The following is a 25,437-nucleotide window of genomic DNA, read 5'->3' as shown; positions in this document are numbered from 1 at the left end:
AAAGACAGGCCTGGGCTGTGCCCGCCTGAGCACAGGGCGGGGGATGGCCTTTTGCAGCGCTTTTCTATGGAGTAGGTGGTTTAACGAAAAAACTGAAACAGTTTTGATACGACCATCTCATGACTAAATGGCAGGACTGGTGTTTCAAAGCCAAGATCTAGCTAGAAATAAAGTAATGTTGTTTTAGTGAGTTACTGCTTCCCTTTGCCTCAGTTGGCACTTGCCCACAGACCCCTTGCCTTCATGCCCTTCCAGCAATCCCACCCACAAGCTTGCCCCAGCTCAGCTTTGGATACCACGGATAAACATGCCATATACACCTTTGTGTAAATCTACAGGTACACAAATGAACCTACGGAAAATAGCGATAACTGCTAGAGCTAAAATCCATAAATCAACAAAATAAAAACACAGAACATACATGTTTAACCTTTTATTGCACTTTGGACATATACACGGTATTTCCCACAATTACTGGTTATTTCAACACTGATGCTACAAAACACCACTTGAAGATGCAACAGAGCTTAGGCACTGATCCCGCAGAGTTGAAGTTAGAGCTAAAAAAATTTACAAAATTACATTGTATTGTATAACATTCTAAATACCATAACTTCAAAAATAATATTGTTTATGTAATACAAAAATCAGAGGGTTAGAGTGTAGTTTTTTACAAACATTAACATTTTGAAAATTATTTTCTGTATACATATGATTTGACATTTCAAAAGGTTTTGCATTTTTTTTTTTTTGCAAATTTTTCTTTTTTCCTATTAGACATTCCCTTAGGTAAGGAAAAGAAAAGTTTGAGCTTTAAACATGTTTTACCATATAAAACAGATTCAAAATATATTTGAAAGGCATATTTTGTAGGCTTCTGTGTTGCAATTCTATTTAAATTAGATTTTTTTGGCTACTATTTTCAAAATGCATATGCAGAATGTGAGTGTGAATTAATACTCTCAAAATTCTTATGTTTTCAAATTCCAGGACATAACATCTTAACGAAAATAATCAAAGGTGCAGCACATAATGGTTTAGACTTTTAGTATGAACAATGTTTTTCTCTTTTGGACTATATTTCACTCTTCATTCAGTTAAAAAAGCTAACAGCTTTTTCTGGTAAGCATCCTCTGAGTGGGCAAAAAAGCAAGTCACAAATTCCTTATTCCTCGGTTTTTCAAACACAGAGCTAAAATATTTGATGGTGGTCTTTTTCTTCTATCTACATTGTTAAGGAGACCATACTAAACCTACTAATTCTAGTATATTACCGTTTAGTAGGAAATTATCACTCTAGAAAACAAAGAGCTTATTTGATGTGCTAATTCCAGATGGAAGCTAAAGGTTTGATGCAGAAACTGTGGGGAACTGAAGTTCTTTGGCCAAACACAAAAAGGACTGGAATAGTTCTTTCGTGGTGCTGACAAGTCTTATAAAAGACTCAGCTTCTATAAGAATATATTTAATACACAACCAATGCACACAGAATTATTCTCCCTGTGTTACAGAAATACTGAAAGTAAGTAGCCTCCCTAATGTCAAGGTGTGCCTCAGGCTATGTTTATGTAAAATGAAAACTACCCCATAATATTGCACTTCAGTGATCTGCTACAAAAAAAAAAACCTAGGGTCCTTATAGCTATATAAATTGTTCTTACAATGTCACTAATGAACAGTTCAAATAAATTTATGACTGATCTATATAAATAAATGCTGAAAATGAGGAAATTCCTTTCCATAGCAGCATTCATGAATACAACTTGAATATATGAAGTATTGTATTGGGAGTGTCTAGATAGAGCTGATCAAATCAACAGAAAAGTGAAAGACAACTTGTCGTGAACAAGTACACGTCAGTATTAGACAATGGGAACAGAATCTATTCAAGAAAAACCCTTTCAAGCAATATTACATCCTGTGTTTTTACTGATTTTATGAATTCAGTGTTTGGATATAGCATTGTACAGCAGATTGTTTTAAAGTGGACATTTTTTACACCTGGCATATAGGTTAGTTCTGCCTTTATATAAAAGCCTTTCAACTACTGAGTTCAAAAGTAATAAGCAATAAAAGGTGTGAACTCTATTTTTGTAATCTCAGGTATGTTTAGAAGCCTTAAGTTCACATGGTTTTATTATTTCTTTCCCCATTGAAGGTTTTAAAATGCTGTTTATTTAGTTCCAGGTTCTGAACACTTTCTCTTGCCACTGCAGGTACCAAAAGTCCTCATCCTTTAAAATTACTCACACTCTGTTTGCTACTTTTGTAAAATCTGTACTTCTCATATGGAATAACATTACAGAACATATTTATCATTAGCTAGGCAAGAAAAACAAATACTGTGCTCATTTTTAAAGTATAATATATCTGCAGGAAAGTCATTATTTTTGAAAAATACAAAGATACAACACAAATCCTTATTATGTAAACAAATTTGTGCCAAATCACTCTCCCTGTCATGGTAACAGACCATCGTGAAGGCTAAGAATACAAAGAATTATCGACAGAATACGAGTCAAAAATTATGCAAAAATTAGAAACACAGAATATTATTGGAGAAGACACTGAGAAAATGCTTAGTATGTAAACAAGTCAAATTACATTCTCCAAGAGATGATACGTTTCTTTCAAAGGAGACTTGAATATGCTTTTGGCCAACAAGCAAAAACCACTGCTAATCTTGTCTTAATTTCTAATATTCTTAAATTTATAATGACAAGACTGATTAGATTGTTTTAGGCATTAGTCATGACAAATGTCTGATCTAACACTTGCAATGATTTCCTTAGACTTTCTATTATTTTTTCAGAAGCACCTATCCATTTATAATTACTGTGGGTGTACTTCCTTGCCAAAGAATTCAAATGTAAAGCAATCCTGCTTATATTTTCAATTCAAAACAAGCTATATTAACAAAGAAGTATACAATTACTTTGCAGTATTTTGAAGAATGTGCGTATATACAGACACATATGTATCTATATTACATGTATAGCACAGCTTATGTTAAGGACATATAGCACAGGCACTCAAAACTAACAGAGGGAAATAGTATAATTTCAAAACAGAGTGCAGCATACATTTAAAAAGAATGTATTTAAATGTCCTTTTAATGTCATAGTTTTAGCATTAGGAACATTAAAATGTTGCTATATAGGAATTTCACTACTTATATTTTACAGCTTAATGGCCCAGCCATTTGCACAAATTACTGCAGCACTGAAATATATTTTATACAGTGCTCAGAATGTGCCTACAACTGAACTGGAAGAATTTAGAATAAAAGCTGGAAAAGTGTCAGGCCCAGACAAGCCTGATGGTAGACTTGCATGCTCAAATGAAAATACTTAAATGGAAGACAAGTTTATATGTTCTAATGAGCAACAAACTTTTCTTTCATACTTAACAATATGAAGTCTAACTCCTGTATTTCACTTTGAAAGACCAGGTATTGTTGCATGTTCAAAATTTCCTTCTGGTTTTTACTGTTTTGGCTCTATGAGTAATTAAAAATTAATGCACGACAGTAGAATGCAGAAATGTGCAAATGTCAAAGATCTTGTTTATAAACAGAGACAAGTACAACCGAATTTTGTTCTTATGCTGTATTATTTTACCTGTTTTCTCCAGACTTCCAATGCACTAGCCACAATGACCATAAAACTACAAGTATTTTAATTTTCCTGGGTTTTTATGAAGCATAAGAACATAAATGAATCGATACAAAACAAATTAATGAAAAAATAAACACAGAACTGAAGAACTGCATCACAGTTTTACGCAAGACGACACTCTACAGCAATTATCTTCAAAATCGACTCGGTTTGTTTTTGATAAATAAGTTACCTAAGTATTTGATACAATCCACATACTTACCTGTTACAGAGTGTGGTAACATTTCATATCAGTCTACAACAAAAGCTGACATTTAAACTACCTCTGCAAGAGATGCAGGACTCTTAAAGTCAACTTCAAAAGGAAAATTATTCAGGAGATAATTTTTTTTAATTTGAAAATTGTTTTTTATCTCATAATATTACAATTTTTAGCACTATTTCGGAAAAAAGGTCAGAAAATACTAAAAGCATGTTGCCCAAAAACACAGTAGCGAACTGAAAGCAGATGTTCCTGCAGAAAACTCAAGTTTCCAATGTTCAGTTTAATAGCAAAAATACTTACTCCCTTTCATCTCTTAGTGTGTTTCTGATGGTGAGCTCCATTTTATTTTTGAACTGCTGATAAGTCTTTGTTCTGGGAAGCTCTAAGCAATTAAGAAGTCTGTTCCCAATGGGATACCTTATACGCAAAAATTTAATAGTAGGTTCAGGATCAAAACCAATGGATGGTATATAAGAGGAGCCTGTTACAAAGAGCAGAATATCCTCCAATGTCACTACAGAGTCACCACCTAAAAGAAAAGGATTAAGTTTTATCACTGATTGTCTATTACACATAAGCCATTACCCCACATGTTAAGTGCTAAGAGGAAAAAAAACCCCATATGATCAATATGCTGAATAAATATGCAGTTATATGGCTACTTAAGAAGAAGTTTACCAAGAAAAAGCCAGCTCAGTTCTGAAAAATCTTAAGTGAATACAGAAATCTCTTCTGCAAGCAAAAGATAGAAAACAGCGGTCTTTAAGACTTCAGACAATCTAATAAAGGATTTTTCTGTATCACTTAGGTTGTGTGTTGGATTTTCATCTTTTAATTCACAGGAATCCTAGAGCCAATCTTTCAGATATTTAGCACTCTAAAGATCTGGACAACAGTTTCAGAAATTCTAATTACTAATTAGAATTTAGTAAGAAAAAGGGGGAAGAAGGAACAATTAGGAACTGATAGTGACTACAAAACCTTGATTCATTTACATCACTGAAATCAAAAAATCAAATTCTGCATCTATAGCAGCAACTCAATAACCTGGACAGGGAAGGGGAGGATTTTTCTTAAAAACAAAAAAAACCAAAAAGAACCCAGGAAAACCCAACCCAAAACTTACTTTCCACATCTTGCAAATAGCCCATCCAAAAATCAGCACCTTCAACTTTATTTACATCTGATGAGGAATGGATTGTAAAGAGATTGTAAACAGTTTCCGCTGAAAGTCTTTCGGGTTTGTGGCACAATATGCTAGAGAACACATTAGGGTGCATTTGCATTTTCTCCAGAACACCAAGCGTTTTCAAACCCTGCCCAAAACTAGGAGAGGGGGATAAAAAAAAGTGACCATGCATCAGAACTCTGCATCTTATAAAGCTACAAGATGGAATATAATAAATCTCCCCATCTCCAGACTCTAAATCTTGTCAAGAAGGTTACATAGTACTCCCATTTTATCTTGGGAAATGCATTTAACTCTCATTTTAACAATCTAAATGTTTCTGTGGAGCTTTTTGGGGAGATGAAATAAATACCAGTGATATGTAGAAATTAACCTTATTTCCTGGTACTTGACTGTATGTACAAGGTATACTTTTAACTTTAGTAAGAAAACATAGCAATTCTCTTTCTTACAAACAGCTCTTTGGAAAACAGTTTAAATTCATTGTCCATAAACAAAATGAGTTGTCTTAAAAGATTGCCTTTTCTTGGCTTTTGCAAGTTTGCATGTGCTTATATGCTGTTATTTCTGCCTGTGACAAATGCAGACAGTAGCATCCTGGGCTGTAGTAGGAGAGGTGATCTTTTTCCTCTGCTTAGCAGCAGTAAGGCCACACTTAGTGCTGTGTCCTGTGGCAGGTTCTGGCAAAGGGTGACTAGGATGATTAAGGGACTACAGCACAACCCTTTGAGGAGAGGCTCAGAGAGCTGGGACTCTTCAGCCTAGAGAAGAGAAGGTTCAGGTGGAATCTCAATATGTAGAAATATCTGAATAGAATGTGCAAGGAGGTCAGAGACAGGGTCTTTCTTTTCAGTGGTGCCCAGTGGCGTAGAACATTTAACAGCTAAAATAACCAATTCTCTAGTTACTCTCAGTCCTTTGTAGTGACAAGTAATTTCTTGTTCTACTCACTTACGCCCATCTTAAGTGCATCTCTCAAATGCTCAAAACTCCACTACCTCATGGTGTTTAAATGCTTAAGTTTTTAAGTTAACTTAATATTTAAGTGTTTGTATTAGTGCATTTGTTTAAATGCACTAATTATTATGTTTTGCTTTTTAACTCACTAATTTAAAAATGATATATTGTTCAACCATGCCAGAGGGCCTTGAACTGAAGAACTAAATTCTTCAAAACTTCGTTTAAAAAAATCCTCACATTAAGAATCAGTTTTCATAGCTCTTTTGAGACAGAGTAATCAAATTTATCAGAGGTTATACTATATATGAAATTTAAATCAGGCTATGCTTGTTGGAAAAATTAGCATCCAATACATTTTTACTGAGCAGATGAAAAATGCAAATTGGAAGTAAGGCCAGAACAGTCAAGAGCTGCAGCTTTTCCAGCTAATGAGGTCATTACTACCTCACAGAAACATCAATGCAATGCTTATGTTCTAAGCAGGCCAACTTACACTTGTTGACAGTACTGCACTCCTAATAGCACACGCAAACTCTAAGAACTCTAGAAAACTCTTTTGAATTCTAAACATATGTTAAACATTTCTTAAACATAAAGATTCTCAATTTGAGCAATTCTGAATTAGAATTGAACAAAAGCTAGAGAAATTTTACAGTGCAAAGGTCTTTGTGATGCTGTAGTTTAAAAACTATGAATCTGCCTTCTTCATAAAGTTGAAAAGGGAATATAATGTGACCAAGGAGAAGTCAGAGCAGCTATGTAGAGAATTAAGTTTTTTGGTTTAACTACTTGGTTAACAGTTGCTACTTACTCAACTGAAAATTACAGTACACTTCAGTAGTTTAAATGGAGAACAAGTAAGAATACCAAGAAGTTTGAAAACTCAAGCAAAACAAACCTTTCTAGAGGTAAAATAATTCTCTTGATTACATGATAGATCAGTATGTCATTCACCAGCATGTTCTTATCACTCAAAGCTGTTACAGGTCTTAAACAGCCAGCAGCAGTGAGGAATTCACAGCAGTCCTGTAGTGTAGACTGTAGGCTGGACAGACTATTTGCATATTTGATCTGCATAAAAAGATAAATTAGGCACTTGTTTACTACATGTGTGTATACATATATGTGAAAAATTAACCTTTTAATTTCAACAAAATTTCTATTCAGTAAGTCCTTCTTTATCTCCAAATAGTCTTGAGCAAGAAATAAAATGAAACTTATTGTATATTACCGTTTTTATTGTTTGTGCTACATCAACATCAGCAATGTCTTCCAAAGATGGCTTCACATTCTCTGGACCATAGACAAGACATTTGAACAGCGTTTTGGAAAAGAAACCAGGAGGTGGACCACCATGAACCAGAGAAACGGCAATCATTTTACCAGCCTCAAAATAAAGATTTTCTTTTAGAGCTGCAAATAAAAAAGTATGTTTATTTAGATGTATAGAAATTATTTCTGATCCTCAATTTTTAATAGAAAATGTCATAGTGCTGTTTTTTCTTAATGACTTTTGTTATCTTCTGACAGTTCAAACTATAACTATAACATTCTTTTACATCAGCTCTTCAGCCACTATCAAGGTTTGGGAGATGTAATTTCCTTTTCCACTTTACACCCAACACATATTTAATTCTAAAGTGTAAGAACTCAAAGAAGCTAAATTGGGGTCTTTTGGAAGCACACTATGAGAAATAATGCTCTAGAAATTTGAGGAAAGGAAAATAATTAGCAGAGAAAATTAGTCAGGAAGAGAGAAATTAAACAAATACACTAACTAAAAAGTTCCAAGTCTAGTTATATACTGTTTTTCCATGGCTGTCATCAACTTTTCCAACCAACCCAAATTTTTTAAATTACAAATCCACACACCATCCCTCTCTGGAATTGAAAAAATAAAAAAATCAATCCCCGATTTTTATCCTTCAAGACTCTACTTGTGAACTGACACTCATACAGGCTGAAGATTAAAAAATATTTTAAATTCTACACTTCTCAATTTGTTTTTAAACAAAGCAACTAATTACCTTGAAAATCAAGGGTCAAGTTCTTTCCAGAAGAGCCCTCAAACAATGATGAATTCTGAAGATGAAGCATTAATACTTGGAAGAAATGGTGTTTTGATGCAGAAGTATTTGTCTTTGATCTATTTTTGCAGTTTGAGAAATTTACTTCAATAGTGTTTGTAGGACTGAAGATGCGCTGTCTAAATCCTTTTAAAGCACTACTCCAAATATTTTCTGCATTGATGTTAAGTCTTGTTGGTTTTGTTTTAACTTGTACCTTTAACTCCTTCAGTATATTACAGACTTCCTTTCTTTGCTGTCTTAAATACCTACAAGAAAATTGCATGTATTTTCAGATGAAATCTACGATTCATAATTAACAAGAGTTACACAAAAAACATTTAAATAGTCTATTAAGAAGAACTCTTCTTTAAACACTGTGGCACATCCAGGTATTGCCTGAATTATATCAGTAAAACATTTAGTATATATTTTAAAAAATTTAAAAAATTTTAACACTACAGTGGCCAGTTTTAGAATACCTCTAAGAACTGAAAAAAGGAGGTAGAAATAATTACCCTGGCATAAATCAAATAGTGATTTTCTTAATTCAGTGACCCCAACACAGTACCAAACAATTATCACAGGAGTTGACATTCAAACAGTGTGAAACAAGTAAGAAATTGAAGTTTATAATTTTGCCTTACAGATGTTTTGCAACCAAATGAGAACAACAGTTATCACTATAATAAAAAAGTATATTTGAGTAGGATGAAAATTCTTACTTAAAAAAACAAGATGTTTTCTTTACTAGCTTCCAACCAAAACTATCTCAAATAAATTAGGATTCTTTTTATTCCCTGTTTTTCTAAAGAATGTTTAGCCATGCATCAGTAAGGATAAATATGCATTTCTGGGTTTTGATCCCCTTACCCCTAACCTAAAAAAATCTCAGTAGGTTTCATTCTTTTCCCCTCACACCCCTCTAGCATTTATAAAAAGCAGAAGCCTTTCTCAGGCTTATGACTTCCGATTTTAATTGCGTACTCATCTCATTTTTGCACTGACTATATACACACACACAAATTTATATGCATACTGTATAGATTCACAAAGATAAATATATATGGATACTGTATATACACAAACACACACACAGACCCTCCCCCTTGCATGGATTGTAGGAAATACTGAAAAAAGCCATGTGCTAGACTACTCTTCAAAATAAGAAAAATAGAAGAAATACTTGTGCCTCAGGGACCAGTTCTGGTTTGACATCACTGGAGATGGGGACACTGTCACTCTGTTGCATGCTGGCTGTTCTAGGTGTGAGCAAGGTGACAAGTTCTGGCACATTATCTTTGGTGATCTATAAGCCAAAACAGTATATTAAGAAGATACAACTGAAGAATGCATGAACACTTCCTATTTCAAGATAGCAATATAGTTTCCCCCTAAATCAGTACTGAATCTCATTTGTATCTCCATTTCCATGAAGTCCACCAGTGCCTGAACTACAATTTTGAAAAGAACGATTCTTTATTTTAATGATTCTTCTTATTTTATTACATTGTAGTTTTAGGATGTGTTTTTAGTTGCATCTCATACATCACATGAAAGTCCTGACAGTAAGTAAGAACTAAGACACAGTAAGTAAAAACTAAAAATATTAGTTTTTACAAACTTGAAAAGTTTTTAATACAGCAGAGGAAAACAATTATGAACAACTATCTTTAAGTCAGACTTCTAGAACACTATTAAAATGGAAAAAAAACCAATAAGCAAACTTAAAGCTTTGACATTTGTATATTTTTAAGTTACCATTAAATTGTTAAAATTCCTTTAACAAGGATCTATCTTTACCAAACTAAAAAATGGTTTTCATGCCACCAAATCCAAATAACTATAGCAGATTTCCAGAGTTCATGGCTTATTCAGAAAACTTCAATCACTAAATTTTATTCCAATTTTATTTGATTTGCAATTTAATGTAAGTTCCTCCTATGGAATAAGCCATCATTTCCTCACATTTAAGTATTTTCATTTGGCAAAGATGAATTTCTGCGAGAAAACAGAAAATTACACACTGGAGTAGAAAACTGCGTGAAGATCCAGATGACTGCCGAGGGGACTTTGGAGGTGGCTCTTCCAGCAAACAAGGTGTTCCATTTGTCTTTTCAGAGGCAGCCAAAGCACGCTTTTTCCGTTTGCTATACTTCCCTGTATGATTACATTATATTAATTTAATGAGTTTTCTAGTTGCAAAGTCTGCTTGTACAGCTTGAAGTTATCATTTACAAAATTACTGTCACATCCATAACTTCACCTGATTTTGCAAAGATACTTCTGCATTCCATGCACTCCCAGTTTTGCTCCCATGACTTCATAGATGAACAGGCCAAATGAGTCCCACGAGAACCACAGTACTGGCAACGCTTAATTTCCCATTTACTAAAATGAAAAACTTAGGTATTTAGAATTAGGCAGAAGAATGAGGCTAGTTAAAACAAAGACTAGTCAACTGTAAGTGCAATCCTGACACTAAACCAACAAAGCATAATTTTATCAGTCTGGTAGAACTGATTCTAATCAAGGAGATTTTCATCACACAACATGTGCTCATGACTGGCTGCAACAAGAAAAAAAAGCTACTCATGTTCCAGAACCTTGCACTGAATGAGACTATTAGTCCTACCCTGTCTTGAAGTCATCAGATTTCAGGCACTATTTTCTTCTCAACTTGCCAGTCAGCAAACTCCTCTGTGTTTTATGGGTATCCACCAGCCACCTTTTCCTAACAGTAATTCTTTTAAAGGAGAGCTCTAGGGAGACATTCAAACTACTAACCTAAGTCTACTACTTTAACAATAACTTCTTGTAAAGACTATAATTATTTTAACACTTAATAAATTGCTGAATTAAGTCAATGATACATACACAACATTAATTTAGGTACATGCTGTGTTGATGCACAAATTCTACTTCAGCCTGTATAAAATGAGGACAAGGTAACGAATAATCCTTTACATTTGGTTTTCATGGCTTTTATAACCAGATAAAGTTAGAGAAATTTAGTATTGAAATATGATTATATTGAGTAAACAAACACACTATCTAGACAGTGTGTTGGCTTGACATTGAAACGTGATGCTGAAAAATACCAAAACATTTATGTAAACAAAAACTACAACAACAATTAAAAATATGTCAAAAAACCTAGTCAATCCCAAGTTATAATTTCCTTCTACAGTATTGTACCTTTCAGGTTCATTATAGTCTCTTCCTTTCTTGCAGAGACACCTTTCAACATCACAGTGTTGATAACAATGCAGTAAGTCTTGGTATGCATTTTCTTCAAGTTCCCAAGATGCATCCCTGTAAACAAGGCAGAAGATTGGATATCAGAACTCCATTTCTGATTGTTTCAATGGGTTACTCTGTATTTTGAAAAAGATATATGCAATAAACATATAAGTATATTTTAATCGTGTCATGTTCTAGGTAACAGACTAGGGGTTTCTAGGCAACCGAGGGGAGGGTGGGGGGGGGGAGAAAAGGCTAGTAACTAAATAATACTGTAAAACACACAGACTGACTTTTTCTTGCATAAAGTTACTTTGTTTTCAAAACTAACTTTTTATAATTCATATGACTTCAGTGACAGAGCACTGTTTGCTCTGTCTCCATCCCTTTTTTCTCTCACAGAAAACAAGGATATTTATTTATTTAGGCAGCCTAAACGAGTTACCACTGAAACTGGTCTCATGAATGGGTAACTCAGAATGTTCCAGGCCAGTACAGTGAAGTTCATAAATTATTTTGACTCTTCCTCCTCTCCAGAATCTTAAGGTTTTGTCTCAAGAGGGAATTGATAGTGCTCTCTGAAGAGACTAATAGTTATTAAGGAATAATCCTTCTAACAAAGAAGCATCATTCTGATTTCTTTCTGTCATATTTTAAGCCTCATCAGGCGATAGAAACAGGAAAAACAGCTTGGAATTTTGGAAACAGAGACTATACTAACATAACCTTTGCAATCCCTTGGCAGAAGACAGGAGCTGTATGGCTTATTAATCAAGCAATTACAATTCTGTCTTGACAGAAATTCAGAGAATTAAACTTGGACACAGAAGATACACTTCTTAGCAAACTCTACGTTAAGGAGTGCTTTTATCTTCTAATTTGGTTTAGAATTTAAGCTGAATCATGGCATTGAAAGTGACTTTTCAGAGCTTTGTGTTTTGTGTTTGATATAACTATTTTCACCTTTGCCTATTTTTCTGCATATCTAAAAGGAAACAGGCACTCCTTACCAAACTGAACAATTCTACAACTGAAGGTAGAACCAACATTTCACATATTAATAGCTGAAGTTCTATAGAATAAAATAAATGTTTATTACAGCCTATCAAAGTTTTCATACAAGAGTAATCATTAACAAAATTACTTACCTTTCTGGAATGTGTATGCCCATTCTCAACATTTCTTTTTGAAATTTGTCCTTGTTGTTACATACTGTGCACCTAAAGAAAAATATCCCAGCACTCAAAGCTTGATACTGGGCCAAGGAAAAAAAAAAAACACAACAAAGAAACCAGACCAATTATTGAATTACTACCATCCTTAAGAAGACAATAAATTATGTCTTAATATTCAGACACATTACATTCACGGATACCGTCCTGACATGGGTGTTAAAGCTGGTATCAATCATGGTGTGACTTGACATGAAAGCAAATGGCAAGGATTTTCTCTTCCTTTAAGGAAACAGCTCATATGCCAGAATAAGATTCATAAACGAAAGCACCATCCTTTTCAGTCAACCTCTCCAGATCCAGTGGAAGTTTACAAAAAGAATGTTGTAATTTTTTCTAGTCTTGTATTTAGCCAAAGAGAACTGATGATGGATAAATCACATTTTTAGCACTCAGATTCTGCACATAATGAATTGCAAGAAACTTGTTGAACTTCAGTTCCTAAAAGTAGCAAAGGCATGAAGTATGTATCATACAAGCAGAAACATGGAGGGGCCACAGGGGGATAAAAATTAATAGTATTAAAACCTCAAAATCATTTTGTGTCCCTAATGCAATTTTAGCGCTGTTCTTCAAACATAGCATACTTCATACCTACTACCTACACTTACCAGTGAGCAATTGTTCCATTATTTTTAAACAGAAATCTGATCTCCATGGATGCAAAAAGAATGAAAGGGAGAACCTGTATTACCTGCAAGCATTCTCGATGAAACCAAGCATTTTTACAGCAAGGACTTTTCAATACAGTGTACACTGGAAGATGTTCAACCAAATCCAAGCATATTGTGCACTGTGAAGCTCCTCTAGGTTCTTTATCTATAAACACTTGGACTGGTCTATGTTCCCAACAGTAAGATCTAAAAAGAGTAATTTATGGTTCTGTTAACAAAACAACATTTTAAGAACCTTCTTCATAAAATTTGAAGACACATTAGCGAATTAATTTGAAAATTAATTCACTAATCCATTTTTCATGAGTAAGTGCTATGCAACAATCTAAAAATGCACACATACTGGTTTTGGCGAGGCTAGAGTTAAATTTCTTAATAGTAGCTTGTATGGTGATATTTTGGATTTGTGAGGAAATCAGTTTTAATAACACAGTGATGCTTTACCTATTGCCCAGCAGATCCTGAACAGAGTCCAGACCTTTTCTGTTTCTCACCCCTCCGCACCAGTGAGTGGGCTAGGGATGCACAAGGAACTGGGAGGTGAGAGAGCTGGGATGGCTAATCCCTACTGACCTAAGGGCTATTCCATACCATGACATCCAAGTCTAGAACAAACTTTTCTGAAAATGCCTTATCTTTACACATCCTTGAGGTAATGCAAGTTGTTTTGTATTAAGTACCTGCCAGACTTCAATCCATCCACCCTACAAACTCAGCTCACAATAATGCACTCAAGAGTATTTTGACTACAGCCAAGATGCTGGACAGATGACAGTAAAAGAAAACACTTTTTTTATATATTTGATATTAAGACCATTTCCCCTGCAGTCCATCTCTAATAAACTTGGAAACACAACAAAATGGCAGACACTGTGTTTTGACTGTTGAGAGACACAGGTAGCCAAAGCTCTGCCATTTCAACAAAGGCACAGGAGACAGGAAAACACAAAACCCAAAAGGACCATTGTGCAGTTTATTTCAGAATTCAGAATTTACTGCTCAGTTTTATAAACAACTTAACTACTTGTATAAGCATAAAGTCATGTATTTAAAAGTGTTGAGAATTGAGTTTATAAATATTAGGTACACAATGTAACTGTTTGACTTTCATGTCTACCACAAATCAGGTATTTGATTCCTAGATAATCTGATGTCATTTGCAATTATCAGCCTATCCAATACCAAGCCATGAAAGAAATCCAAGTCACCTTTTGTAAAATTTAATAAAATGAAAATTGAAAACAACAAAGCCCCAAAACTCACCTGAAGTCTTCCATGAACTGGAAAATGCATTCCTTTTGTAACCCACAAGGAAAATGGTAACTTCGTTTGCATTTAGGAGCTACACATCCAATGGAAGCTCCCTTTTTCTTACAGACATTACATTTCTAGAAATAATTTGTTTTGGAAACAGAATATTAACATTTTAAATAGAAGTAAAACTATAGGAATTAAACCAATAGAAAAGTTAGAAAAAGTGTAAGAAAGAATAATAGCTAATAGATTAAAACTGTGACAAGACTAATATGGTTTAGCTCTGTTATAAAGAGTAAACATATGCAGTTATTTCCCAGACTTAATGTATTGGTTTATATGCATATTGTCTTGTGACATGTAAGATGACATACAAGTTATTTTACCAGTACCTATAGTTTTATAGTTTATATTATTATATAATAGGCTTACACATATATATACACTTATGAATAGGCATCTATAAATTATTTACTCTCAGCTTCAAGCTCAGCACAATGTCGTAAGGTATGATGGAAGTTTAATTCACTCTTATTTATTTGGAACTTACCCCAAGGAATAATAGATGCCAACTCTAGAGGCCCAGGATAGTTGACTTCAGTTGTGGGGTGAATTGTAACGGAGCATCCAGGCCACACTGTGATCTCAGAAACATTCACTAGGCCTCAGCCTGAACCAACTGCACTGGACTATGCCTCTCTTGGGGCTCATGAGAAACACTGTTCCCAGGAACTAAGAGGTATCTAATGACCTCCTGTTTTATAACGAACAGCCTTGGAAACTTTTTTCTTGCCTGAATAACAACCCAAGTGGAATAGTATTTTTGTTACTGAAGCTTCAGAGAAAGTTACCAACTCAAATTGCAGCCAGGATGGAAAATTACTGTCACTAAAGCTCTCTTGTGAGCCTATAAACAGTGGTCCAAGTGAGACCCTTGGAGCTTGATTCCCAGAAGACATGGGGCTAATGTGCATGTCTCAAACACTGATAACCACATGGCTCTGGAGCCAGCCAGGGACTGCTGGCAGTAACACACAAGAACTCTTGGTGCTAACCAATGACACACCCTTGAGAAAGATTTGACAGGAACAGAGGGCCCAGCAGAGATTCACTTTGCTGTGAGAAAGAACCACAACACAGCACAGTGCAAGCACAGGAATGAGTAGCAGAAGTGGGCATGGACTATAGGGTAGGATTTAGACCCCCAAAGCCCTCCAACCTATTTCCAGAAACGCCTGAAAGAACAGACTGCTAATGATAACTAATTTACATAGAGGGGAAGAAATCTACCTTTAAGGGTGGAGAAAGTTATCCCCAAAAAGGTACCCCACACAAAGCCCAGGCCAAGTGTGTATATGACTAATAAAACTTTCTGACCTCTAGTGGACCCTCTGACTTTTGTCACTCCTTTTGCCCAAGGAGAAAAATCTTAGGTGTTTCCTTCTCCTTAAGGGTGGATCATTACAATTTCTGCAGGGTTTGTTTTCCTTGTGGCTTCCACATATCCAATATACTTGTTACTTAAACGTAAAATTCAGGTGCTTGAATGGGCTCAGCACATTGTCCATTAGAGGAAGAAAACAAACCCCACAGGAAGTACTAAGAGCACTAAAGTTACCTTTTTCCCTTTTTAAATACTAAAGACATCATTCTTACCAGTTTTGCAGCTCTTTTTACTTCTTTTCTAATATCTGTGATCAAAAATCCATCCACACCTTCATCTTCTTCACCCCTCTGCCAAATGCCACTTGACATCAACTACAAAAACAAATTAAGTATTTCAAAACATCCACCTAATCTAAAGATTTAAAATTACATACACTGAGCTTGTCAAGATAAAAGTTTAGTCTAAAAAAGCTCACATGGAAACATTTTAATGATTAAAAATGTAATATAAAATACATTTTTGTCCGACATGACAATAACCAGTAAAATGAAAATAAGTATTTCATAACATCAGAGTATTGTTTAATACTGTAGGGCTTGAGATAGTGTATTTTGCCTTCCTTTTTGAAGTATACAGACTATTCAGATAATTGTCAAACAATTACTTTCAGTATATAAGTCTTCAGAGGAAGTAAAATTAAATTAGCTTAGTTAATATGAATGACAATTGTGCTGTGAAGATAATGAAGCACAGTAGGAAGTAACTGTACTGAAGTGTCACCTAAGAGGAAAAGTAATTCGCTTTAGAGTAGATTTAAATAAACACAGAATCAAGTAACTAGGCAAATCAGAAGAGCCTGATGATAATTTAAAGTTAGGCAGTAACATTACAATCTTCAAATAACTGAAGAGTTTCACAACTAGATGCCGTTTATATTCTTTACAGTCTCGTTTATAATTTCAACACTGTACCATTTAAACTAGTTTTATCAATATTGTACTGAAATAAATCTAAGATTACATACCCAAACCAATTAAATATATTTTTCCAACTGTGAGACATTTGGCAAAGAATAATTAAACTGTCACTAATCTGCCTCTTTGTAGAACTCTTTTCTTATATAACATATACTGTATTTAAGTAAAATCACAGGGTTTTGCTCATTTTTAAAAGAAGTAGATACAAAAAATGTTAAAGATACTGCAATGAGCTTCCTGCAGTTAAAATACCTTTTAAGTTCTAAAGCTCAATATTGCATGCATGCCTTTTCCTACCTGTTCATCAGGATAGAATTTTTTCTTATCATCATTTGATATGGCCTTACATAGGAGACAAAATTACCACTTACATGGTATAATGGCCTCTATTTCCTTACAGCAGCTTAAAATTTAAATAAAACTAAATTTGTCTATCTTTATGCAACTTCAGAAAACCTCCACTCTCCTTAGTTTTTAAAGGATTCCGTATCCAAACTATTAAGCCATCTACAATCAACACTCTTTAAAGAACTTGTTGAGAGAACATACCCCCTACATTACTTCTGATACTTGACACCCATTTTGAAATTGGGGAGAACATTTCAAGTTATATTTATTAACAGACAAAAGACTTCTTAATTTTGTAAAATAGTAATGTTATTTTAAAGACCTGCAAAAATTTAGAGTTTGAGAGGAAGTTTAAGAGTACCTTTAGGAATACGAATCTTTGTCTTTTTGCTATGATAGGTTAGGAGAATTAATGAATTCCTTTAAATGGACCATGAACAGAATTTAGCTTTGAATAAAGGTTTGTTGGAATTTACTTATTTCATCTGCTACACCTGACAAGTACAAGCTTTCAAGGCCATGAGTTAAAGCTCACATTTCAAGCTTTGCAACAACAAAATCGTTACAAAAATGTGACAGGTTGTTAGGATTAAATACTTGTTGCACTTTTTTTCAGATAAAACAGAAAACTCCAAGATCAATACACTTACCAAACAGTAATAATGAACAGTGAGATTGTATTCCACATAGGTCCTTTTTTCTCCATACTTTTCAGGGCAATCATCCGTCCGTCCACAGAGAACACAGACTAAAATACAGAATCATGTTTATAAGCACAGTGAGTGTACTGGAATTGCTATGGATCAGCTACAGAGCAGTAGCTTTCACCTCTTTCAATCACATGCATCTTCAAGTAGACTACTGGATAAAGGACATTCCTTATTGTTGAATTTTATAACAGATACAGAAGAATGTACTATTTGTTCCTCCTCTAGTTACTAGAAATAAAATACTTCACCAGCCTGCTGATTCAGGAGTGGTCTATCAGACAAGCTAAATTCACAAGCAGACTGTGCTCCCAATTGAAATATTCTTCCCGAAACACCCAAATAGAATTATCAAATGGCCAACAATGTCCAGGTGCATGTGCAATGTCATCTAGTTGCTGCCACAGCTTTTAAAAACATCTAACAATTTGAGACAACACTGCATTTAACTACAACCTTGAGGATTTCCCACTTACCAAAGTTTCTAGCCCACTATCATAGTTCCATGGACTTTTAACAGCTTCCCTTTAATTCCCAGTATATGTATAAAATACATTTACAATATTCTAAGATTAGCAACAGTTACAGTAGTAACAATAGGGCTACTGCTTCAGCCTAAGAAAGTGCTGAATGGTACATCTCAAACACAGCTCTGCGTGATTTGGCTGCTAAAATCACAAGGTTATTTTCTTAAAGCATCTGCAGAAAATGCTATTTTAAAAGTCTAACTACAGCAAAAAGAAACCTAAAGAAGTTTGAAGTTTAAGTTTTAAATTTATTTTTAATTTAAAACAGACAAGCGGTGGTTCTAACACAATTTCACATAATGGTTAGGGTTGAAGCGACCTCTGGAAATCATCTGCAGAGGTCCAATCCTCTGCAAGGCAGGGCCACCTAGAGCAACATAGGACCTTGTGCAGGTGGGTTTTGGATGGCTCCAGAGAAGGAGTCCATGACCTCTCTGGGCAGCTGTTCCAGTGCTCTGCCACCCTCAAAGTAAAGAAACTCTTCCACAAGTTGAGGGGGAAGCTCTTGCATTTTAGTTCATGACCATTGTCCCTCATCTTGTCATTGGGCATTGCTGAAGAGTCTGGCACCACCCTCTTGGCACCGGTCTCTGAGATATTTATGTGAATTAATGAGATTCGCTCTCACACTTCTCCTTTCCAGACTAAACAGGTTCAGCTCCCACAATTTCTCCTCAGAAGAGATGCTCCAGACCCCAAATCATCTCTTTGGCCTCTGCTGAACACTCTCAGGAACTCCTTATCATCTTTCTTGTACTGAAGAGCCTCAAACTGGACACAGTAATTTGAATATTGGAAACTCACCTACTCTTTGAGCACGAATAAAACAAGTCATGACTAGCATTATATATGCAGATTAAGTACTTCTGAAATTATTTGATAAAAACTTTACTCACTTTTTGTGCTTTGAACATCAAAATTATCCGTTTTACTCATCCTGAGTTCTTCTGGCTATCTGTCATGCAAAAAGAAACAAGGTATTAAATACATCCAGTGCATTATGAACATTATACGCATCTTTTATGTTTATTTAAAACTGCAAAAAAAGGTGCATAAACTCCACAAACTAAAAGTGGGATTATGATAAAAGAATATCATTATTCAACAGTTATTGTGGGAGACAGGGGTTCAGAAAGCAGGATGCAATTGTCCAGAAAAAAAATTTGCAGACCATGAGAGATACAGCAACTTTTACCTATTTCCCCAAACTAACAAACAATACATTTTACTTTCAGAAGAGAAAATAAAGTCCAATGCAACAGCTAGTTATCTACAAACTTATTTGTACAGAAGAGTTCATACTTATTTTAAGCAACAGAAATAATGGTTCACAGATAACCCAAGAAACAGCTCTGACTTCTGCTTAAATAAAGATTGTACTAATACAAAGAACTTGAAACAAAAAAAATAACTGGGTCGTGATGTGACTATGAATACAGTCTCCACTGTTTGGAGAAAATGCAGGATTCTGGCCTAATCAGAGAAATCCTGATTCACAAAAAAGCCAAAGGGAAAAAAACTCCACATACTAAAAAGCTGGGGAATCCAAAACTGGGACATGCATACAGGGAAATTTACACCATGTAGGACAATGCGTTTTACATTCTGAAGTAGAAACTAATATATTTAGAAACAGTGATCTAACTTGTAACATGAGCTGCCCTTTACTGTGTGGCACACCATGCACCCCATCCTAGCCCATCCTGGAAAAAAACCAACCCAAAGCAAATAATCCCTAGTTTCTTCACCACAGCACCAAGATGATTATTCTTTCTCAGAACCCTTCTAGGAAAACATCTGTAGATCTTTGACTTGCCTTCCCTTAGGAAGCTGAAGGAAGCATCACTTAAGTTCTGCAAGCCAAGAATTCACGAGTGATGGCCTGCATCTCCAGGCTGGAACTCAGGTAGGCGGACAACTCCCTCTTGCAGGCTGAGGCAAACAGGGAAGCAGCCAGTAACAAATCCAAGGGTGAAACCAGAAGCCTGACAGACTGCCAACTATCCGTGCTCTGGGATTTACAGGTTTGATGACTACCAGATATCAGCTTCAAGAACAAACTTTAGGCTAATTCAAACTATTGCAAATAAAGCACTGAGCAATTTTGCTGGAGATCTAGGGAAGGAAGTATACTGAGAAAGAAAGAGAAAAGGAGGCAGAAGTCTCAGGCACAAGGCAAGTGCCCTATGCCACTGAGAACCGAGTAGCTGCGCAAATGACTTTGGCTACAAAACGGTCTATAAGGAAAACAAAAAAGAACCACTACTAAATTTGATGAAAACATTCCTAAAGACACACCACGCTGATAATCAAATTAAGTAAGTGACTACTTATTTCCCAGAAACACACTTCCATTTTTCTAAATAAAGAGGTATAACTATACTTAATCAGGTACAGAGGGACCAAAGAACCCCCAGAGCTCACACACACACATTCCCTGTCTTCAGGATTTCCCCAGGATGGTCACTGCCAGTTTCACCGTTCTCACGCTCCTGCGGTAATACAATAAAGAAACTGCCTACACACGGCCACACAAGCCAAGATTTTTTTTTTGGGTAAAAAGCCCTACAAAGTACATACGCGGCTGGAAACAAGAAAATCACCTTCCCACCTTTCCTTGGCTCCAGCAAAATAGAAAAAAGAAAACGCTACACCACCCCCAATATCCTCTACTTTTCTCTAATGCTTTCAGGTAAGTGAGACCAAAGTTCGAATTTACAAGTTAAAAGATAAGCAGATCAGCCATTAAGGCCCCCTGCATAAGTCCTCCGTGGCTTTTCACAGGAACAAAGAGATTCCGCATCCGTCTGTTTGCAGGACAGGAACAACCCCATTATGGCTCAGTGTCTAGAAGACCGGTGTAAATGAAATGTATCTACTTTGCCTGAACATGCTAGAAAAGTCCTCAAGTGGGTGTTTAAATTTTGCTACATTCTGTAATTTTTTACTGCTCCTTAACGTAACGCGCTTCAAGAGTCTTTTAACTGGAGATTAAAAAAGAAAAAACAAAGCCAGCCCCAAGAGGCACGGTATCACGCACACGTTCTTCCCAGCACACGGACAAAGGCTCTCCCGGAGCCACCTCTGCACCCCGAATTTCCACAGTGTCACCCCGCGGTCACTCCCCGGAGCCGTGCCCCGAGAAAGTCCCGTCCCTCGGCACCCAGCCCCGGGCGGCCGCGGCAGCGCTACCGGCACGTCCCGAGGAGCCGAGGACGGGGTTCAGGCGAACCCCGCGCTCCCCCCGCGCCCCGCTAGGCTCAGCCGCCGCCGCCGCCCAACACAAGGGCCACGGCAGGTGCGCCCGCTCCCCTCCCGTGCCGCACTCCGCGATTCCCCGGGCGCGGAGGCAGGAGGGAGCATGTTTGGTTAGTTCTCCCGGAGCTCCTGCCGCTCCGAACGGCGAGAGCCAAGCAGCAGCGGCTCCCTAAAGCACCGGCTGGGAGGCTGCCGCACGTTGCTCCCCACACGGCGAAGGAAGGGACTCCCGCCTCCCTGCCCCGCAGCTCACGCAGCTCCAGAATCGCCCCCAGGGCAGCACTCACCGCTCGGACCTGACCTGACCGAATCGAACCGGGCCGCTCCGCGCGCCAACCGACGGCGGATTCAAACCCCAACATCCGCCCCCTGCCGGAAGCGCGGCCCGGCCGCCCCGCCCAGCGCCCCTGCGGCCCCGGAACACCGGCCGCGAGCTTCTTGTGGAGGAGTTACCTGAGGAAAAAATAAGTTGCGTTTTTTTGTAAGAAATCCACTGAGGTTTTTTTTTTTTTTAATTTATTTCTGGCTTCTGCAGTTCGTTCTCAAGGGGCCTAAACTGCAACAGTGTCAGGCCGAGGCCGTGATGACCCTTTTCCCCCCATAGCTGCAATGAACTGGAGTTTCTCAATGAAGTTCTGGAATGCCACTGGTGGTGCACCATGTCACAAGGGAGCTCTTTCCAGCGGCTTTGGGATTTGGCGAGTGCTCCTCCCCTGTCCAGCATTGCTGGAATGCTGCAGTGCCGAGGTCCATGCGCTGGGAACGCTGAGCGGCTGTCAGCTCAGCACCCACCCCCTGCACGCTACCGAGAGCTGCTCTCCGCTCATCCCCGCCCTCCAGCCTGGTCTCTCCCATACCTGGTCCACACCTTTATTCCCCCGGTAACTTGGCTGTTGAGCTCGGAGTCTCTTCAGATCCCCAAGCTAGATCCCAGATCACTTGCTCCGCCTGGAAGTTCTCTAGCTGCACGCAGAGATGGAACAGGGAGTTTAGCTGGAATCTGGAGTTGGTGAGGCAGGTGTGCGGAGCTGCAGCTTGTTTTCACACAACTGGCCCCATTGTCCCGCTGCCTCTCTACTTTCCTGTGCTTCTTCACCTATAATGTACTTTCCTCACACCCCTTCCTCTAAACATACTATAAGCGCCTTTTGCTGCCTTTTGCGTACCCTAAAATACTCCATAATGACTTTTTTCTTTCCTGACAAATACATGATCATCTTCCCTCCTCATCAGAGATTAAGCAGGAAGTTGCAGCTTAATCTCCATGGGAGGAATGTTTCCCTCAATGGCCTTTCAGAGGCCTGGTCTTTGTCACAGTCTCGGTTCCCTCCTGAGTTTGTTTATCTGGGGCTTACCTTCTTCTGTGTGTTGGCCAAGTCTTGCATTGTTAAACAGCTGTTAATCCTTCCAGTCTGTACTTCTGAAAAGAACAGAAGGATGTCTACAGATATGGAACAGGGTGAAAGGTAGAGAAAGACAACTATAGGTAATTATTTTATTCATTAAAAAAAAAAAAAGAAGAAAAAGAAAATTTAACTTATTTTGATTTTCCTAAATGTACCACAGTATGGTGGGTGTCCCATTTTTATCCAATAACCGATAACCTGCTAGCCAGAACAGCTTCCATTCTCCTTCATGGATTCAAATGTTTTCAAGAAATGTATCGTTCTTGTCTGTACCCTGTCTGGCTTTCTAACTATTCTAATGTATATAAGGAATTGTCCCACTGCCAATGGAAATGATAAGCCTTAATGTTGTCTTTTGAGAGTCCGACCCCAATCTGCCACATTCTGGGTATATCTGTCTCAAGTAACAGTGCACCGAATAAAGGATGTTATTATTATACTGCCTCCATCTTTTGTAATGTATAACACTATTTCTGGTATATATTACAGAATATATTTGCTGTATACAAACATGTATGCTGTATGATTCCAAATACAGAATATTTCATTTTGGTTCAGCTGTTCTGTTGAAAATTGTTATTATTATAGTTATTATTGCTATTATTGTCATTTTTCTCAGTTACAAATCAGGTAGTCCTACCCATAAGGGAGAAAGACCTCTAAAGGAAGTATTAACATTTGAATGCATCTGAATGTTCTGGATTTTCTGAATGTTTCTATTTTTTTTTAATTTAATGAGACGGTCTCACACATTTTTTTAGATTTATGTAAAACTCTGACAAGCAGTGCATCCTCTAAACATCTGAGGTGTGGTAAGCAGTCTAAAACTCCAAGCCACATACGGGGATGCTTAGTAGTCATGTCATAGCTTATAACGTTTTCAGGATGTACTCATGATGACAGCATGTTATACTCGATTTACTTGGTTATATAATAATAAAATTACCATGATAACTAATAAAATCCTTATTCTTTAATTGTTTTTAAAAGATGTCCAGGTTACCTTAAAATTTATATATATATATATATATATATATAAAAAATATATATATATATATATATAAATAAATATATATAAATATATATAATATATTTATATATATTAAAAATCATGGACTTATTCTTTTATTCTGAAGCTCACAAAGCACTTTAAAATTATCTTTCCACATGTGATGACCAGCTATAGTTTATATATATCTGGTTTTTTACTTGCTAGTTTATTGAAATTCTTGAATTCAGTTAAAAAATGTTAAAAGTTTTTCCTTTTTCATCCTGTGTCAGAAAAACTTCCATTTCTCTCAGTCCAAATGATCAAACTCTAGACTGTAGATGTGAATGAGCTGTTTTACTTCAATAATTCATGTTGTGTTTTATGTTTGAAAGCTGTATTTAAATATCAGCTAATACTTGCCATGCAGAAAGCATTTTGTAGAATAGATTATTGGTGATGCTGATGAAATGCTTTGATTCAGACACTAATAAAATATCTAAAATATTATATAAAATAAAAATAAAATACAAAAGAAAATTGTATCTGTTTTTGCATTGTAAGTAGCTTTAGGGAAAACAGTTGGGAAAATGTTTTGAAATTTTACTGCCACTTAGTTCTCTTAATGCTGATGCCTTCCAGTGTTTCTTAAACCTTTAAAATAGGTTAATGTTTCTTGAGATGTTTGTTTGAGCATACAAATATTTAAAATAATTTGTGAGATAAGTAGCATTGCTTATGAAATTCCTAATTCACCTCAGGCAAGGATCTTACTTATAAAGGTAAAGTAGAATAGAAAACATTTTCTTTGAGCATTTATATACATATTTATTTTAAAGGTGGCCAGTGGTTGTTCCTTTAAGGGCTAGTATTTTCTGTTTAATTTATTGTGGGAATCTTACAGGTTTTATACATAAGCAGAAGTGAGCAAACTTTGGTGAAATCTGCTGAACCAAAATTTTTCAGTTGGATAGACTGTAGCCAGCTTATTTGTCCAGTAATAATTAAACAAGAGTGGAGTGAAACAATTTCCCTTAAGCAATCCAAGAAAACTCAGATGAGGGAGCAGTCAGTGGACACAGAAATCAAACAAAATTCAAACCTCGAAATCATTTAAAAGTGCATGTTAGATGATTTTTTTTTAAATTGGAATTAAAATTGTCTGCTCTCAGCACATTACTTCTGCCAAAATCTTATGGACAGCATTACTTAGGAGATGACTAGTACTACTTTCTCTTTCTTAATAGTCTAGGGCTTATGCTGCTCTTCAATGAAAATGTCAGAAGGAGGCCCAGATTTTGGAAAGCATGGAAGCATTTGGAAACATACCCCTGAATTG

General features: G+C 36.3%; 1 protein-coding gene across 1 annotated transcript; it reads right to left on the bottom strand.

Annotated features, from left to right (window-relative positions):
• Positions 1-418: 418 nt before the first annotated feature.
• G2E3 (G2/M-phase specific E3 ubiquitin protein ligase) lies at positions 419-22,111 on the bottom strand. Its single transcript, XM_009101939.4, has 16 exons — positions 21,992-22,111; positions 19,343-19,401; positions 17,863-17,960; positions 16,157-16,258; positions 14,510-14,634; positions 13,267-13,432; positions 12,489-12,595; positions 11,296-11,412; positions 10,364-10,488; positions 10,125-10,257; positions 9,284-9,406; positions 8,059-8,366; positions 7,263-7,444; positions 6,930-7,102; positions 5,009-5,208; positions 419-4,411 (listed from the first exon to the last, which is right to left on the bottom strand). The coding sequence occupies exons 2-16, from the start codon at positions 19,380-19,382 to the stop codon at positions 4,179-4,181; spliced, it is 2,232 nt and encodes a 743-aa protein (XP_009100187.1). The 5' UTR covers positions 19,383-19,401; positions 21,992-22,111; the 3' UTR covers positions 419-4,178.
• Between the last annotated feature and the right edge of the window lie 3,326 nt (positions 22,112-25,437).

Source organism: Serinus canaria, chromosome 5 (assembly GCF_022539315.1).
Source record: "Serinus canaria isolate serCan28SL12 chromosome 5, serCan2020, whole genome shotgun sequence".
NCBI lineage: Eukaryota > Metazoa > Chordata > Aves > Passeriformes > Fringillidae > Serinus > Serinus canaria.
This window is presented reverse-complemented; position numbering and strand designations above follow the sequence as displayed.